A 20,097-nucleotide genomic window follows, 5' to 3' on the forward strand; every position below is an offset into this window, starting at 1 on the left:
TTTCTTCCCTTCCCCCCCCCTTTTTCTCTTAAATTTTATTTTGTTTTATTTGAGAGGGGGGAGTGGAGATGGGTGGGATTGGGAGGCATGATGTGAAAGACACAACGAATAAATAAAAACAAGGTTTAAAAAAGAAGAAGAAGCCTTGCTGAAAATGGTGATACACACCTTTATTCCCAGCATGCAGGAAGCCAGCAGGGGTAATCACAACTTTAAGACTAACTTGGGCTACAGAGACCCTGCTTCAAAAAATTGAGGGCTAAGGAGGTAGCCCAGTAGTAGAATTCTTGACTAGATTGTTGTAACTGGAGTATTCCTGTGTCCTCCTGGCTCCTGTAGCTGCTCAGGCCCAATTAAACACACAGAGACTTATATTACTTATAAACTGTTGGCTGTGGCAGGCTTCTTGCTATCTGTTCTTATATCTTAAATTATCCCATTTCTATTCATCTGTAAGTTGCCACATGGCTCATGGCTTACCCATATCTTACATCATGCTTCTCCTTGTGGCAGCTGACAGCGTCTCCTGACTCAGCTTTCTTCCACCAAGAATTCTCCTCTCTCTTTGCCCGCCCACACTATCCTTCCTGCCTGGCTACTGGCCAATCAGTGTTTTATTTATCAATCAATCATAACAACATATATTCACAGCATACAGGACATCCCACAGCAGATTGTGCTAGGTTTGATCCCCAGGAGTGAAGAAAAAATAGAAAAGGAAGCCTATAGATTGTGTTCCAGACTTGGGGGGGTGTACCCAAGATCTGCAGGGTTAATAAGCGCCTCAGGTTCCTCCCAGGCTCACTCGGGCTTGAGAGCCACATCAAGAGACACCTTCAAGAAGGGGCAGAGGAACAGGCTGGGTGTGGGAAGATAACAGAGCACTTGCCACAGAGCACAGAGAAACATCTCATCTTTATGTGGTGTTGGGATTTTTGCTCCCACCAGTGGGATAAGCTAATGGGGTGGGAAGGTCAAATTTGCAACTAGTGATAAAAGAATTGTGTGTGTACTTCAAAGGGTTTGGGATTTTTTTGCTCTGTGTGATATTTCTCTATCTGAGCTGGCTGTATGAATCCCTTTTACATATTCTACATCTACAAATTATGGATGTGCACAGATGTACTTCTCCTACTTTTGAAAATCGTGCATTAGGAATTCAACATTTTTTTTCCAGGCATCTTACACTTTGAAAATTATGAAAGGCATGAGTTTTGATTCCCATAGATGTGTGTGCATCAGTATGCAGAGCTTCACACCTCATTTCTAATGATTTACAGACCCCTGGGCATGGACTCTAACTTAAGAACCTTTGGCCTGAGCTGAAATCAGTCAGTCCTCTGCTCTGAAGATGGTCCTTCCTAGCAAGGAGGGAAGGAGCCTGGGAGCAGATGACTCAGATGAACACAATGCCCAGGAACTCAGCAGTTCTCACTGTCTGACTCAAGCCTTTAAACCTGTCAGAAATGCCACCAAGATGTTCACTTTCCAATGACATAAAAATATTACTGGTTACCTGTACTGGGTGGCAATTCTCCAACTTCCTTCTATTCCTTCACTGAAGCTTTGAGGCATGTTTAGCAAAACTCTAGTTGAAGGCATTTGTAATGAATTAATGGGATTCTAGGGACTTTGGGTCAGCCTGAGCTTTTCTGTATGTATTCTGTTTTAGTGAATGAGGTTGGTGTTCGTGTGTGTGTGTGTGTGTGTGTGTGTGTGTGTGTGTGTGTACATGTGTGGTGGTGGTGGGTTGTCATTTTAGTTAATTTAGAGATATAGGTAAGTTGCCCCAAGCTTGATCTGGGCTTAGGTGGATCATACCTTTAAAATTATTTGCTTTGGAAAAAAATTAAATTATAATAACCTATAGCACCATGTCTAAAGACACCTAATGTGAGGTAGGTGTAACAAACATTCTATATTTATTAAAAATAAAATACTGTCATGTACTCAAAAAATTTGTTTTCACCTAATATACTTAATTATATATTTTAATAAGTTACATCTATTATATCATGTTTACTGGCTTCTAATATTCTGTAGTATTTATATATACTTTATTTGCAAAAGTGCTCATTAATGAACACTGGGGATTATTCTATAATGAGATTTAAAAGTATATCTTTCTGCACTTACGATCATTACCATCTAGGATTTTTGATCCTGTTAAGTCTGGTCTTGAAGTCTCTGAAGAAATGGGTACTTTGGAGAATTGAGTTTTCTTGCTTAAAAGCAAATTCTTTGGAGCTAAGGGTACTTAGATGTAATTTTGGCTTTCCATATCATTCTTAAAAACTAAGATGAGTAAACATTTCTATAGCAAATGCCCACCCCTTCCCCCAAGGATAATTGACCTCAGTGCCAGAATTTCAAAGGGGAAAAGACTGAAAATACCACTGAAATAATTCTAATTAGGCACTTAGCCATTCCTAAAATTGTATTTTAATTAGTGTATTCTTTAATTTTTTTTAAAGATTTATTTTTATTTTATTTAACTACATATATGTGGAGGAAAGGTGAGTGTGCATGGGTATGGTGCCCATGAAGGTCAGAAGAGTGTGTCATATCCCCCTGGAACTAGGGGTTGTGAGATGCCTGATGTGGGTGCTGGGAATCAAACTCAAGAGAAATGTGAGTTCTTAACCACTGAGCCATCTCTCCAGTTCTAATTGGTTTGTTCTTCTTCTTCTTTTTTAAAAGTCTAATCAAGACAATCCATGACATTTTTATTGAGCCTTTTAGTTTACAATATGAGGTAAAAGGAAAAGCAGTTCTCTTTAATATTTTACACAGCTATAGTAAAATATCTGAGACTTAAAGGGACTTCCAGGGGGTTACATTTCTCAAAAATTGAGATCAAGTAAACAAGCTTTAACTCCTTGAATTTTCCAGTTGACTCTCCCCTTAAAATAGTAGCAAGCTCTATTTAGTCACATTAAGTTTCAAGGCCAAGTTTTTATTGTTGGTGTCGTCTGAAGCACTGGTTTCAGTCAATATCTACTAATTCTACTTCAAAAATGAGTTTGGCATTTGGTGGAATTTTGGCGTCAGGCTGTCCTTTCTTTCCATAGGCCCATTCTGGTTCAATCTCCAGTCAAGCCTTTTCTCCTTTACTCATAGTCAGAAGGGCTTCATCCCATCCTCTGATAACCTTGCCTACTCCAACCTTGAAGCTTAAAGGCTTGGCATTTTTCTTCTCCTTTGAACTTGTTTGAATATTGGTGTCAAAAACAGTTCCATCTGGGAGTGTCCCTGTATACCAGCAGTGAACAACGGCTCCCTTTTTAGGAAAGTTGGTTTTATCTCCCTTTTTTAGAACAGATTTTGTATATTTCGGTGGACCCTCATCAAGAGTCTCTTCAGACTTGGTTTCTTTGGGCTTATCGTCATTAAGCTTCACATTTTTCACTTGCTCGGACACTTTACTTACAGATTCAGTACCCTTGAAACGCTTAGTTTCAAAAAGATGGTTATAGGCTGTAACTAAATGATCCTTATTAGCAGTCTTAGCTACATTTTTAATGTTTCCCAATAGTTTATGCTCTGCAAGAAACGAATCTGAACCGTGATCCTGCAGAAACTTGATAATGTCCTTCTTGGGCAACTGCTCGCTGCGCAGCTGCTCCACGGTCCATGCACGCTGGGGAACAGCCGCCGCCATCTTCCCCCCCGCTGCCGCCGCTGCACTCTGGTTTGTTCTTCTTTAGTGTATTTTAGCAGCTGTGAAATAGATGTCATTCCAAAGTGGGGCAGATTAACAACATGATTCCTGATGCCTTCTAGCTCTCTAAACTACAGCACATGACTAGGTGTGCCTGGATGGATGGAGCTTCTGAGAGAAAGAAGAAACTTTCCTATTAGCTATGATCGGATGCCGCATTTGGAGACCTGAGAGCTGTGTTTTCACATGCACATCCTGTAAACCCTGCAAATTCTCAGGTGTGCACATGTGGTCAGTGGACCAGAGTCCTCAGTGGATTGAATCTTGATAAGTAAAACCGCGCCTCCTCCTCCATCACCACCCCCACCATGCCTCTGAATCAGTCTCTAAAAAGGTCCCCAGGTGATTCTTAGACACTTGACACTTTGAGAAGCACGGTGTCACAGGACACAAATAAATCAGACTAAACAAATAATTTCATAATCCCTATCCATGCCTCTCTCTAAGTAACTAGGATTCATTTGGAAGGAAAAGAACCTTTGACTTCATGATCATGTTTGGTGGTAATCTTCCTCATTTTTACCTAGTAGTAGTCAGCATTTTGGATGATGGTAGTCTTAAAGGCTTTGGTACTCTTTTCCCACACTACTATATTTTCCTCCATTTATGATGGCGCTGCCTGCAATTAAAACCATCATATGCTAAAAACATCATGAGTCAAAGTGTGTTTACTATACCTGACCCCCCATCCCCAATGGTAGCATATTGTAAAAAACGAGTTTTCTAAAATGTTATAATCTGTGAATAATTTTGACTTAAAACATCTGTATGCTTTCATGCCAAGTTCTAAATGGCCACTTCCCTTAACTCACCCAATCCCCCACAAGTCATTTCCCTGCACACAAATAAATGGCTCTCAAGAATCAAGCCCTGAGCAGGTGGATCTTGACTCTAGAGGGGAAAAATATCACACTCCTCATAGTCCCTAGATTGCTGGTGTCCCTTGGACCCCCTGGGGTGGGTGTCTTAGTTACTTTTCTATTGCTGTGACGAGTCGGTGTTGTGATGTCTCTATGTACCATTCTGTCTGTCTACTGCATTTGGATCGGGATGGTAAGATAATGTTGCAGTTCCAACTATCAATGTGTGGGGAAGGTTAAAAAAAATTAGGGAGGGAGGTACTATGTCATTTACCATCTTTCCCCTGAGACGTGATGTTACTCTGCATTCTACAGTTAAGTAAACTTGGCTAAATTACTTTGGCCTGTTATACTCTCCCAGGTCCCATTGTGATTTCTCATGGAATTCTCTGAGTTGTTCGTTGTGGTCTAAGCCTCCATTAGAATGTCCACTTGTGAGAACAGGTCTTTGTTTTATTCACTGCTTTTTTTACCAGCACCCGGAGTCACATAAGGTACGAGGGAGGTGAGGCAAGAGGGTGAATGTCTGCTGTACAAAGACCAGTCCAGCAAGTGTTCCATTCGAGGTCTGTCTGGCCTTCGAGACCATCTCTCACCCCACCCTCAGCTTGATGAAGCAGAGAAAGGGAGGGAAATCAGAGATGATCTGAGCTAAAATGATAGCAAGTGAAATTTAGGAAGTGTCTAACAGAGCTCTTGTATATGCTACTTCTTAAATAGCCAGCCTGATGAAATGGCTCATTTGGTAAAATGCTTGCCATGCAAGCATGAGATGAGGACCTGAGTTCAGTCCACAGCACCCATAAAAACCCACACAGGGGAGGCAAGAGACAGGAGGATCCCTGGATCTCTCAGTCAGACTAACCTAATTATCAGGTTCCAGGCCCTAGTGAGAATCTGTCTCAAAAATCAATGTTGAGGGATCTCAAAAATCAATGTTGAGACCCAAAGTTGACCCAGCCTCTACAGGCATACACATGTACACACACACACACACACACACACACACACACACACACACACACACACACAAAGACCTGGCCTAAGGAGACTGGAGCTGGTGATGTATGGAAGCAAGGATGCTGAATACCTTTTTCTGGTGTTATTGAAATTAATTTTGATGAGTAATTTATCCCATTTTTATATCTTTGAAGATAATATCTGAAGCCAGATGAGTCATGCAATTTCTACTTCCTTTATCATGTTCCCCCTTCTTTATTTTTCTCTACATGCATTTCTATCTATAATATCACACTCCAAGATGCCATTTCCTGGCAGCAGCCACCCACAGTTCAGGTCTTGATGTCTCAGAGAAATTAAGTTGCTCTTTGACAGCCCTGAACCCAGAATATGACTAAAGGACTCCACAAGAATCTATTGCCTTGCTAGTTGATAGCTCTTTGCTGGATGTGATGGTTAGTTGTCATTTGACAGCATTTGGAATCACCTAGGAGACATACCTCTGAGCTTGTCTGTAAGGGCATTTCCAGAAAGTTCTAACTAATGAGGGAAGACCCACCCTGGATGTGCACAGTACCATTCTTTAGTTTGGGGTGCTAGAGTCAATGAAAAGGAGAATGTAGGTGGAGTCCCAGCATGCACCTCTCTGCTTCCTGACTACAGATGCAATGTGACCAGCCGCCTAGTCCTCCTGCTGCCACAGCCAGAGCCACTGTGCTCATCTTGCCTTTCCCGCCATGATGGACTCCAACTGTAAGCCAAAATAACTTGCTCTTGGATAGTGTATCACAGCGATAACTAATCAAAGTAACTAATACAGTGGACATGCAAGTGGATTTTACATATTTTATTCTGTGAGTAACCCATAAAATCTTAACTCAAGTACCTAGTACGACCTATCTGATCTTCCTTTACAGGAGGCATTGAATGTATTGTATTAGAAAAATAACTTTTTTTCCTACAAAATTTCCTAAAGGACCTTAAAGTAATATCCCAGCACTCAGGAGGCAGAACCAGGTAGATCTCTGTGAGTTCAAGGCCATCCTGGTCTACAGAGCGAGATCCAGGACAGGTACCAAAACTACACGGAGAAACCCTGTCTTGAAAAACATATATATTACATATAGTGTTCTGCCCACATTTCCAGAAGAGGGCACCAAATCTAATTACAGATGGTTGTGAGCTACCGTGTGGTTGCTAGGAATTGAACTCAGGACCTCTGGAAGAGCAGTCAGTGCTCTTAACCTCTGAGTCTTCTCTCTGGGTTCTTAAAGTAATATCTTGATCCAAATAAAATGCAGGTATTTGCTACAAAGAGTTCCAGACCTTCTTCAGTAGTTGAAGGGTACAAACAAGATTTCCATGACACATTGAAACACATGTTCACTCAGCAACACATTTTTATTTTCTATCTTAAAATGGCTCATCAGAATGAAAAGGAGAATGGTGAGGGGCCATCCCAACATATCATTAAGATCATTTTCAAACAAACAGAAGAGTGGTCATACTGTGAGTACCTATGCACTTACCACCTACATTTTGCAGTTCATTTTTCTGTCCATGTATACATCCTCTTCATGTATTATGAATTAAACTGCACAAATCAGTACACTTTGCCACTCAACAGTTCAACATGTATATCATTATGTAGTGTTATTATATTTAAGGTAAGATTTACATAGAGTGACATACACGGATCCTAAGCTTTCCATTCAGTGAATTTTGACAAGTGCATACAAACGTGTGACGTGGGTCCTTATGGAATTACAGACTCTGTTTTTGCCCAGATGCTAATGTTTATGCTAATGACTTTTCCCAGGCAATTCCCACCCTACCTGTATAGAGAGGCAGCCAATGTTTCAGGTTTCTTGGCATGAATTATTTTAGCCTGTTCTAGAAATTCATACAGTTCTAGAATCATGCAGTATGTATCTTTTAGGGAAAGTACATACAACATAGGCTATTTTTTTTACTCAGCATACTTTTGAAATCCATCTCTTGTATGTATGTGTCTATGTCTATAATTTGCACTCATCTTATTTTAAATAAGTCTTCTTATGTAAGTAAATCCTACCAAGTAGATCTGCTATAAGGATAGGCATATAGTTCACTCATCATTGGTTACCTGGGTTGTTTCCCATTTGCAGTTACCATGAAAAAAGGGTGCTATGTGCATTCTTGAACACACGAGTCCCACTTGTAAACACTTTGAAGTATGTAACCTACTCCGGTGCTCTTAACCTCTGTTAAGTCAGTTCACTGACTCTGGAGTGTCTGATGTCAAACAGATTGTGTCCATGTATTCCCCAGTCTCCTCCCAGGTGCCTAACATTTCTGTGGGAATCTTGAGTTTTCCATTTCAGGGAATCTTTTGAGTAAGTATGATTGCTCAACCTCCTTAACTTTGTTGGCACCCATTGACACTCACCCTCAGTGATGGTGAAGCTGTGAATTGGCAAGTCAAGCAGAGGATTTACTTGGGGACTCTAAATAAACCCCTAATGCTGATGTGTGCCTCCAATATGGTCTTTGGCTCTCAAGAGTGATCCATCTCACCCAGGGTGAAAAGCTCAGATCCTGAGCCACAGCACAGTCTTTTATGATTCTTCAGGCTGTGAGAATAGCACCCAGTTAGTAGTTATTGCTGTTAATTAAATTGATAACCTCGTTGGTGCCTTGCTCTCCTGCTTTGATTAATGTTGTTGATATGAATGTAGTATGGTAGATTACTCAGAAGCTTTTAAGAACTTTATTCTGTTTGTTATTATTATTATTATTATTATTATTATTATTATGTGTATGTGTTTGTGTGTGTGCGTGCAAAAGATGTATGTGAGCAGGTACATGTGAAGGTCAGAAGACAACATTAAAGAGTCCGTTTTCTTCCTATACCTTTTTTTTGTGGGCTCCAGGGACTGAATCTTCATCATCAGGCTTATGTGGCAAGTACCCTTACCTGCCACCTAGCTAGCCCATACTCAGGGAGTGTTCACATTGTATATTAAAATGAGAAATAACAAATATTTAAGCTTCCATATCATTATATTAAGAGTTTGATGTTTTTATATCCACACATTGTAAGAGTATATCCTACTTTGAGACAGGCTTTTAATTGTACTTCCTTTCTTTATTAAAATGTGGTTTGCAGCAGAACTTTCTATAATATATTTACTGTGTGGCTGAGTATTTAAAAGTTTAACCAGTCTAACTGGGGTTCCTCTTTGGAGTTCTTGGTCAAGTTAATAAAAGCATTTAAGAACAGACTCAGCTGGAAGCACAGCAATACTTTTATAGGAGTTTAGGGGAAAAAACAACAACAACCAACTTCATGGCAAGTAAGCTGTAAGACCTCAGCGTTACCTGGAGGAGGTGAGTGGAGGAAAGGGGCAGGTCCTGCCACTGAAACCAATATGGATCAGATACATGTCAAACGAACAGGCACATGGTAGATGGGACTCTTTAGAGCAGTGGTTCTCAACCTGTGAGTCTTGACCACTCTGGGGCATCACATATCCTTCATATCATATTTACATTACAATTCATATAACAGTAGCAAAATTATAGTTAAGTAACAACAAAATAATTGTATGGCTGGGGGTCACCACAATTGTATTTAAGGAACTGTATTTAAGGGTCACGGCGTTAGGAAGGTTGAGAACCACTGCTATAGAGAAAGAGTAAGGAAACCCAAAATCCTGGGGGGGCAGGGAGCTCCAAGTGTTGAGAAAGCTCTTGTAAAAAAGAGATAAAAGTAAAGGAAAAGTTACAGGTGTGTTTTTAATAATCCGGAAAAGCAGACCGTTTGCAGGCCTACATGTCTGAAGCCCTTGAGCTCCTGCACTGGGTGAGGGGGTTCTGGGAAGGAAAAGTACAGTGTCTCATGAATGAACTAATTAGTCTGCCCATCTCTTTAGCATGTCTTGGGTGAGCCCACCTTCTTAAGGAGTGGTCCCCTAGACAAAGTGAGGGGCCAGACCACCTGGAATGTAAGGGTTCCACCCAGGCCAGAGGGTCTGTCCTTTGGAGCAGGTGCTTTCCTGCTCTGACAACCTGAGATGTTAGTGGCTAAGCCTAGCTGTTGAAAGGATGCCTTTGGGGCTAGGGATGCAGCTCAGTTGGCAGAGGGCTTACCGAGCATGGAAGAAGCCCTGGAGGCAGTACCCTATAAAGTGGGCATAGTGGTATATGCCCATAATCTCCAATACTGGAGATGTGGAGGCAGGAGACAGGAGCAGAAGTTCAAGGTTATCCTCTGCTACAAAGTGAGTTTGAGGCCAGCCTGGGATTCCTGAGATCCATTCTCAAGATAAAACGCAAAGCAAAGCAAACAGAAAAAAAAAAAAAACACACACACACAAAAGGCGAAGAAAGGCTTGAGGTGGGATTGTGTGGGAATCTGAATAATGTTGGTCAAACAGGGGTGCCATTCAGTCATGTGCAGATTATACCAGGTGTACCCCAGGCCCCTGTGCTTTATTCTGAAAATGTGTTTGACCCTCTTTGGACTCTGAGCCCCCTCTCCAGTGTTTGTCCCTGGGTCCATGCTAACAAGGACACATTTTTTATTCTGTTGTCTGTGGCTCCATCTTTTTCTTTTTTGATATTCTAGTTTTGTTTTGTTTTTATTCTAAAGGGGCAAAAAAGCTCACCTGTAATTTTCTAGATTATAGAAAATAAAATGCCTACACGTCAAGATATTCCCTTCTAGATACCTTTCCAAATATGTGTGGTCAGACCATTTAGATCGCAATTCTATGGCTTGATTTTTGCGCCATGACATTTAATTTAACTGATCTTTATTATCAGACTTATAAGTTATTTGTAATTGTTCTGGTGAATAGTAAGTAGCGTGTTGGGTAGTTTTTCAAATAAATATTTGAGAGGCTCTCTGATTCCCTCCTATAATATCTAGATGTAAAGACATGAAAATTGCCTTCCAGAAAATGGTGCCAATTACAGGTCCACTAAAAGCATTTCCCAGGGCCTGTCTCATTGCAGCAACTCCACTGAACGTTTTGAGCCAGATGATGATGTTCGGATGCTAACATAACGTGGTTTTAAATGCTGGAATCTGATGGGTGAGATACACCATAATGACAAATTATGTCCTGTTTCATTTCAAAGTTTTGTTTTGCTTTTATGAAAGGAAAAACATTTTTCTATTCCCAACCTGGGATGGGGATGTGTGCTATAAATTAACTAACTGTAGGCAGATTGACAGAAGCAGGGGAGTTGATTGACACGGGTCTAGCTACTCATGGTAGTAAGCTCAGGTACAGGGCTAAAGGCAAAAAAGTTGGAGGGGGCTACAGACCCAGTCCTCGATGAGAAGCAGCCTTTGTACAGAGCTGGCTCTGTTGGGCTTTGCTGTGCTAGTGAAATTTATAATATATATGTCACCATGGCTGCTAAATTTACAGGACACTCCCTTAGTGGTTGTCTTAATCCACCCCACCCCCCTCTCTTTTTTTTTTTTTTTTTCCTATTTCAGCAGAATACTGCCCAAACACTGGATAATTTATAAACAACAATTTGCTTTGCTCAGGTTCTGGAATCTTGAATGGCTACGAGCATGGCTCCAGCTTTTGACAAGGGAAGACACGCTGTGTGGGAGCCCAGTGGAAGGGCAAGCAGCAGTCACGAGACAGAGAGAGAGCAAGAGTGGGCCTATATGACTCATTTTTTTTAAATTTATGACCAAATACCTGAAGCTAGGAACATTATAAATAAAAGAGATTTATTTAGCTCACAGTTTGGAGACCGGACATTTGGCACTGGCTCCCATGGAGATAGGCTTTGGTGATGGCCTCCTTGGCCATGTCGCAACACAGTGAAAGAACAGAGAGGGAACACACTGTATGCGGGAAGGGCCAAGCCAAGTGGGTGGGCTGGCCTCACTTTGTAACAGCTCTGTTCTACAAGAGCTGACCCACTACAGAAGGCCATCAGCACCCCTCCCCTAAAGGCAGCTCCACAAGTTTCCTCTAACTGCTACCACATAGGGAAACAAACTTCCACTACATGAACAAGGTCCAGACTCAAACCACAGCAAGGCTAAAATTACAGCAAACCCATCATCTCAGTAACTAACCAGATCGGAAGCATCGCCAGTTATATGACATCTTCTGACCATTTTGCAGAACAAGAGCTTACCTTGATAAGGACTGCTTAATCATACATGCTTCCTGACCCTTGCCCCAATTATTTCTCTATTTATTGGACCTAAATCAGTAACCCAAAGATGGACTGGGGTGAGGGGGTGGTCACTGAACACTTATTTTGTTCTTCTTTCCAATGTGACCACGTTGAATAAATCTCGGCTTTCAACATTACTTTTCTCTGTGGTTGAATACTAGGACAGGTCCCCAAGTCTGTCTTGTTTGTGCTGTCAGAGGCCAAGCTTTTGCCTAAACCTCTTGTTTCAGTATCAATATATTTGCTCATTTCAAAGTGGGTGGGGCTGACCCTTTGGATCCAGGTGCTTGTTCTCATCAATTAAAAAAAAAAATTCATATATGGCCACAAGTGGCCAATCAGCAAAAAGTTACTTAGAAGAGAGAATGCTTGAGAAACTGGATGCATATGTATAGGCAGCAGCCTGGGAGACTTCCTGAGGACCCCACTGTAGATAGCTTTTTGTAAACTCAGATAATATTGGTGAGGGATCATTTAACTAGCTCCAACCTTCATGATAATTAAGTTACATGCTCAGTTATATAGCAATGCCCAGGGTACATGCATGTTATTGACTTGAAGCTGTAGAACCTGCTCAATACAGCCAACATTTCCCTAAGTCTGTCCTTACCAGTCTTAAGGACACTCACCATCAGTGGAAGGTCTTACATGCATCATCTGGTAGGAACTTGGGAACTGCTCATCCCCTGGTCTTGTGCAACTGGCAACTATTTTGAAGATCTAGTACTCCTCCTTTTCTTTGGCTGGCAAGAGGGAAGGGCAGTTTGCCTCGTATGTAAAAGAGGTAGGGGAAAGTATAATGAGAAAGTTGGCCATGGCTCCTGGTCTCTGACTTCCTGACTAACTACAGCCTTTCTCATTTGGAATGACCATGACTTAAGAAGACAAACTAGGCAGATGTAGGCATAGCTGTATTGAGGAGTGAATAGGGCTGGCAGCTGTCAAAGGATTTATTGCATAGTCCCCAACACCAAGTTCATTTATTTCAAGTTGAAGTCAAGTGGGAAACAGTTAAAGCATCTGAGTCACATGACTAGGGATCCGTAGTTAAAGAACGTGAGGGATGAAACGCGAACCTGACTCTTCATTTGGTATTCACCCAGGAAATAGTTGTCACTGAAGCAAATGTCAGATCCTTGGGTCTTGACCTGCACAGCCACCCTTGCTTCAAGCATCCCTCAGGAGCTCTGTGGTTAATAGAGCAGGAAAGCCGCAATGGAAAATCATGATGGGAGAAAATGGATTAACATCTCTAAAGGAAGGTCCGTTGTTTAGGACAGTGCCGTTCATGGAACTCTCTGCTGCAAACCTTCCTGCCTCTATGCACTGTGTTCTGACTCTTGCCTTTTGCTAGTCGTAAATGAGTAAGTCACTTGGGTGACAAGGTATTTCCAACCAGATAAACTCTCTTCCTCTCACTCACATTTAGCCTGAAGATTAAATGCATTCTTCTCAGCGAACCACCTGCTTCCCTTCCATTTATTCAAGGAAAGGTCACTTAAACGTGTCCTAGGAAAAGCACCTTTGTGTCTGCCTTCATAAGCCTGGTGCCTAGTGTGGATTTGGCTGTTCAGTCTAGGACAAAGTGACTTGCAAGCTCCAGCACTGTGAGAAAGCTATAAAGGGAATATAATTCAGTCCATCAGAGAGGGGAAGGGGAGGGGGAGGGAGGGAGAGACAGAGACAGAGACAGAGAGACAGAGAGAGACAAAGAGAGAGAGAAGCCTGGGAGCTCAGGGCCAGAAATGAGAAATGTTGCTCTCCAAAGGTTTCCTGGAGGCTTACTTTGAATTTCAATCCTCAATATTTTGTTGGCTTGGATCAGTGAATCTAATTATATAGAGGAGACAGAACAGCAGCTGTATTTAGCAAGTTGGAAAAGTCCCCACAGTCTACCCCAGGAACAGCTAAGCATATGGAGCCATGCAGAACCCCTGAAGGCTCTTTATTCTGTGAGTGATATCGACACCAGAGCTCCAAAGCCCAGGGAACAGGCAGAGCTGGAACCTGGAACATGACAGCAAAGGCCGCCCACGTGACCTCCAGCATGTGTCCCACGCCTTTGTTCCTTTGTTTCTTTTTCTTAATTTAGAGATATTTTCTTTCAGACTAACCTTCTCAGCTGACCGTTCTACCCACCCTGAGCAAAGGAGCTGTACTTTTTCTATCTCCACGGGGCTGAGAAGGGTGTGTTCTCTCCTGCTCTGTCTTCCTGGGTGGGTGTTTCCACTCTCTCTGCCTCCCAAGGTGAATGGGATTGGCTGCATAGTGGAGACCATGAAATGGCTCTAAGGACAACAGTACCCCACCACCACCGGTTCCTCCCCCACATCAGGAGCCTGATAGTCTCAGACTCTCTGGGGAACAAAAGGAGGTGGAGTAGGGGTGTTCTGGGTGCTGGTGCCCTGGCTTCATCCTTTGAAGGATCATCCTAGCTTCCATTTCCAAGGCTCTGATGGGAAGCCAAGGTGAGGTAGCCCCCGGTCCCTGGTGCAGGCAGTAAGGGCACACTGTACAAAGTTTCAAAACAACAATAAAGCAGCCTCAGAGGCTGTGTCTGCTTTGTATTATCACCTCATTCCAGCAGTTCTGGAGGGTAGGAGCATAGAAAAGGGGCAGTGTCTTTTTCCTTCTAACTGCCTTAAGCTCATTAGCTGGGTCCCTGTAACAGAAAACCAAAGGAGAGAAGAAGCACATCGATTTATTGCACACACATTTATGGGACATAGAACCTTGATAAGGAAAAGACTGTGCGTGAAGCAAGGACAGAGGCAGCATCTGCTAAAAGCAGTGGCTTTCATTTGGGCCTGCCAGTGTCCATCAGGTCAGAATCAGAATGTGGTGTCTCTACTTTTATTTAGCATCGGGCTTCTTAGCTGGCTCCTTCTCTTCTGCACTCACCCCGGACTCCAGAAACAACACTTCATGGATAATTATCCTTTAAAAAGATTATATTTTATTTTAGTCATACATCTCTGTGTGCGTATGTGCATCAGATCTGTTAGAACTGGAGTTACAGGCACTATGAGCTACACAAATTACACAAACACTGATCCTTTAATGGGGGAATTAAGTACTCTTAACCATGGAGCTATCTCTCCAGGAACATAAACTCCAGTCCTCTAGTAGGGGATTAAGTAATCTTAACCATGAAGCTATTTTAGGATGGATAGCCATTGGCTATTGGCCATTTAGGTCTTTATAAAGCCAATCACAGTAATACATTTTTACAAAGTGTACAAATATCCTACAGCATTCCATCATTTCTTTTGTTTGGTTTTTTTGGGGGGGCACCTGACTTATTAGGGCACTCAGAGTTTGACCTCTGGCCTATGACTACCGTAATATAAGGAGTTAGACCTGGGAGTTTTAATTCTAGGTTTCATGAAGAATGGAGAAGAATGGACCAATGGGATGGGATGAAGAAAATTTGAGGAAAGGTAGTAACTGGGGGTATCATGAGTGTAAATGTGCCATGCCAAAAACATATGGGCATGCTTGTGCCCTTCCATAATCTCAGAATAACAATAAATTCACAAGTTACATCAGTTTCAATGGCTGCAATTTGCCAGGTACTCCTGCTTCCCTTAACAATGGGCCACTGGCAAATATAGATTCTTTTATTCTCATATTAACTCTCATTACAAATTACCCTGGCCCACCCCTCTACACACACACACACACACACACACACACACACACACCATACACTATGGTCAAATGACAGGTCAGGTCAGTGGGTCCATCGTGATCATAACATTAAATGTTCTCCTCTCTATGGAGTCCAGGTAAGGGTGTTCAACCTTCCTGGCCTAGAGTGTACAGTAAGCTCTTGGGCCTGATTTTTCTGATATGACTTTAATATGCCCATGTTCTTGTATGTTTCTGATCTGCTTTGATAAGCTCATAAGTGGAACCATTGTATTCTTAGGAACAGGGAATTCATTAATCGTCCTTGGGTTGGTGCAGATAGGTGATGGTGTATGCATGTACAAGGAGCACAGTCAGCCTGCCTCTGCACTTGCACTCAAAAGAGAGCCAAATGCTGCTTGTGAATTAGAGTATGGGCCAGCAAAGTGATGCCTCAGCATGTGAAGATGCTTGCCTGATGCCAGAAGTCCCATCCCCGGGGCCTACATAAAAGCAGAGTGAGAGAACTGACTCTTCAAAGTTGACAGGTGTCCTCCACACACATGCCATCACATGCATGTAACTGTACTCACACATGATACAGTCTTTTAAAGTCTTAAATCGTCGCCTAAAACAGAAGCAGCCTAGAGACACTATTTTGTATGTTTTGTACATTACAAGAAGTAGCTTATAGAGTGATTGCCATATGGAGGTAAGCATAACCTATCTCTGGGCTCTGTTTCCCCTTTGTGTCCTTGTGTCTTTGGGAGTAAGAATGGTCTTTTCTCCTGTCAGCAGGAAGCCACCTCTCAAATGAAGGTCTTATGACCTGCCATAAGGGAAGGCCAGTCTATCCTTCCCACACATGCTGTCCTTCAAACTCCATTAATTTAAACTATTTAAAACGCCAAGGTGACGCATTTGAGACAGTGCCCTGAGCCTTGCCATTAGTGACATTAGACTCCTCCCCAGAAAAATGTTTTTGCTGTTGAGTTCTAAACAAGTATTGTGATGGTCATTGGGTCTTAATAATGATTGAAGCAGCGCATTTATAACTTATCCTTCAAGACACATTATATTCTATTTAGAAATTAATTCAAAGAATCCTGGTCAAAGCTAGTGACTCCCTACATGTGACAGCATGTATACACAGTGGCATGTAAGCTCATGAGAGTTGAAAACATTTGTGTTTTCTGCTAACATAGAGTTCCTATTTCTTCTTATTAGTATTATTGTTATTGTTGTGTGTTGGGGAGAGCTAGTGTATCATGATGCATACATGGAGGTCAGAGGACAACTTTGGGGAGTTGGTTCTGTCCTTCTACTATAGGTTCCAGGGATTGAACTCGGGTAGTCGGGCATTAACAGCAGGCTCTGTAAATGTGAGGAGCCATCTTGCAGACCCACTGTTCTGAGTCCTATTTTAAAAGGCAGATTCAAAATAAACACATGTGCAAAGGTGAGGAAGCAGGATTTTTCAATAGTCTGTGTGAGTCTTTAACTTTAAATGTATTTTCAAAGTGTTTATTTTTTAAAGAATTATTATATTTTAATTATGTATAGGAGGGTATGTGCATGTCAGTACAAATGCCCATGGAGGCCAGAAGAGGGTGTTGGGATGCCCTGGAGCTGGAGTTACAGGTGGTTGTGAGTCAGCTGACATGGTTGCTAGGAAGCAGAGTTGGGTCCTCTGCAAGAGCAGTGTGTGCTCTGAACATACTCAGCTGCTTCGCTCTCTCTCCCATGCGGAAGTATTTCTTTTCTACAACCCTTCCTTCTTTACAGAAAGTCTTCACTACAATTCAAATATATCACTCCATGGGGAGCTTCTGGGAGGAGTTGGGGGAGGAGAAACCATGATCAGAATATACTGTATGGAAAAGTTTTTCAATAAAATAATTTTCAATCCATTATTCTTTCCCATCTTGTGCTGAAATCATTTGTAACTGGCTTCCATATGCACATCATTTTATAAAGGACTATTTTTCAGTCTCCTGTACTGGTCTTTATTACTATTTATTTTTAATTAATTTATTATTGGTGTGTGTGTGTGTGTGTGTGTGTGTGTGTGTGTGTGTGTATACATGCACATGTATGCACCCATGCACACACTTACATGCAGGCCACAGCTGTAGTGGGTAGCCATTCCAGCTTGGATCTGGAAGTTCCAACCCCCATTGAGACTCTGGCAACTGTCACGCCTAGAGGCCAGAGGATAACTTGCAGGAGTCAGTCTGTTTACCATGTGGGTCCCAGGGATCACACTCAGGTCTTCAGGACTGATGACAAGTACTTTATCCTGCTGGCCTCTTGGCTCCATCCAAGTTTGTCTTAATGCATGATCTCTGCTGGGAATGTTTGTGGACTGGAAGAGGGCACAATGCCCCCTTGATAGTTTGTGTTTCCTCCCTGCTCCTCCTTTCACCCCCACACCAACATTCCTAAATCTCTGTAGAAACCCAGAATGGTTCTCCCGAGGATTTCAGCTCTTTTCTGGGAATTCCCTTAACACTTGCAGCGTGTGTTGTAAGATCAGCTCATGCTTCTAATAACTACAGTGTGAGCTCCCAGAACATCTATTTCCTCCTGAGCCCCCTCAAACATGTCTCATGGAAGTATCTTTTGAAGACACAAGCTCTGTAGTAACCAACGAAAATCCTTCCAAATCAGTTCTACCCCCTGAAACCTCACCACCTTCTTATAACCTGTATGGAATCGCTCTCTGTTTATCATACTCTTCTGAAACCTTGTTGAGTAACCAAAGGCAATCACTGATCCTCAAGGCCATAAAGCTGGCTTCAAATACTCCAAAGACATGACAGGGTAGATCAGTTCCAGTGATTAAATTTCTGCTTTGAAACATGCCCCTCTCCCCCGACAGTGCCTCCACAATCCTTAGGTGGTCCATGGAATCAGTACTGGAAGTTGCCTTTGTATGTATGCTGTAAGCCAGCAGTCCTCAAAGTGTGATCCAGGGCTTCCAGGAGTCACTGTGCAGAGGTTCTGGTGATTTTCATAATAGTCACCTTTTCACTAGTCTCTCTCATGTATTCAAATTGTTCAGATGGACATCCCATGACATGTAATATCATAGTAGATAGAGTGTGGAAACTGATATGAGAACCCAACTATGGTCCATCAAGGCGGCCACTAAAGAGATTTGGGAAAGAAAGAAAGAGAAGAGAGAGAGAGAGAGAGAGAGAGAGAGAGAGAGAGAGAGAGGAAGGAAGGAAGGAAGGAAGGAAGGAAGGAAGGAAGGAAGGAAGGAAGGAAGGAAGGAAGGAAGGAGTGCCGGGATCCTCATGACCTTTTTTAATTTAGAAAAATAGTTAAAATTCACAAAATTATGTAGTGATATTGCCATGAATGTGTATTGAGTTTGCTGTTAAGTTAGGAAATTTGGGAGTTCATATTTTAAATTCTCTAGTTTTACTTTGGTTTCCTGAAATTTACAGAATTTTTTTCTTTTTAGATTAAAAATGTATTTTATGTATATGAGTGTTTTGCCTGCATGTGTATGTGTGGCCCCATGTGTGCCTGGTGCTCGCAGAGGTCAGAAGATGGGGAAAGAACCCCTTGTACTGGAGCTATAGATGGTTGTGAGCCATGTGTGGGTGTTGGGAAGTGAACCCGGGTCTTCTGTGAGAGCAGCAAGTGCTCTTAACCACAGAGCCATCTCTCTGGCCTCAGGTTTGCCGAGATCTCCACTGAACTCCTGCTGGCCACATGGATCCTGCCATCTCCCATTGATTCTCTCCTCACTAGATTATCAGCTAAAACCTAGCAATTCATCTTGGTAAAGCTAACTTCTAAAGGAACAGGAAGAGATTCTTTCCACCCATCATCCCCTAGTTCTGAGCTGAGACTCTCTATAAAGAGTGTCTTAGGTAGGGTTTCTATGGCTGCGAAGAGACACCATGACCACTTTTATACAGGAAAACTTACACAGACATCTTAGACAGTTGCTACTCTTGTGAAGGAAAACATTGAATTGGAACTGGCTTACAGCTCGGAGGTTTAGTCCATCATCATCATGGTAGGAAACATGGGGGCACACAGGCTGATAATAGTATTCTCAAAGGACCTGAGAGTATGTCTGTATCCACAGGCATCAGGAAAAGACTGTGAGCTACTGGCTTGAGCATCTGAGCAATCCACCCCCAGTAACATATTTCCTCCAACAAAGCCACACCTATTCTAGCAAGGCCATACTTTCTAATGGTGCCATTCCCTGTGAGTCTCTGGGGGCCATTTTCTTTCAAACTACCACATTCTACTCCCTGGGCCCCATAGACTTGTAGCCATATCATAATGTAGAAATGCATTCAGTCCAACTTTAAAAGTCCCCATAGTCTATAAAAGTCCAAAGTCTCTTCTAAAACTTATGGCAATCTCTTAAGTATAATCTATAAAATTAAGATTAAAAAAAACTGATCACATACTTCCAACATGTATTGGCACAGAATATACATTTCCATTCCTGTGGTGATATTTTGTTTGTATTCTAACAAATAAAATTTGCCTGAAGATCAGAGGACAGAGCTAGCCACTAGATTAAGCATAGAGGCCAGGCAGTAGTGGCACACACCTTTAATCTTAGCACTCGGGAGACAGAGCTCCATCTGGATCTCTGTGAGTTCAAAGCCACCCTGAACTACATGAGATTAATCCAGTCTAAAAGAGAAACAGAGCTGGGAAGTGGTGGCACACACTTTTAATCTCAGTAATTGA

At 42.1% G+C, this 20,097-nt stretch overlaps 2 protein-coding genes across 7 annotated transcripts in view; one reads left to right on the plus strand and one right to left on the minus strand.

Moving 5' to 3' along the window:
• Rgs6 (regulator of G protein signaling 6) overlaps window positions 1-20,097 on the plus strand; it is a 536,490-nt gene that overhangs the window by 264,384 nt on the left and 252,009 nt on the right. The window lies entirely within an intron of this gene.
• On the minus strand, window positions 2,701-3,663 carry LOC114698581 (peptidyl-prolyl cis-trans isomerase FKBP3-like). The gene has a single exon (XM_037210694.1). It carries the CDS (start codon window positions 3,659-3,661, stop codon window positions 3,095-3,097), a length of 567 nt encoding a protein of 188 aa, XP_037066589.1. The 5' UTR covers window positions 3,662-3,663; the 3' UTR covers window positions 2,701-3,094.

This window comes from Peromyscus leucopus, chromosome 14 (assembly GCF_004664715.2).
Source record: "Peromyscus leucopus breed LL Stock chromosome 14, UCI_PerLeu_2.1, whole genome shotgun sequence".
NCBI classification, from domain to species: domain Eukaryota; kingdom Metazoa; phylum Chordata; class Mammalia; order Rodentia; family Cricetidae; genus Peromyscus; species Peromyscus leucopus.

Coding starts and splice junctions, on each gene's coding strand:
- LOC114698581 (XM_037210694.1), bottom strand. CDS start 3,661: ATGGCGGCGGCTGTTCCCCAGCGTGCATGGACCGTGGAGCAGCTGCGC.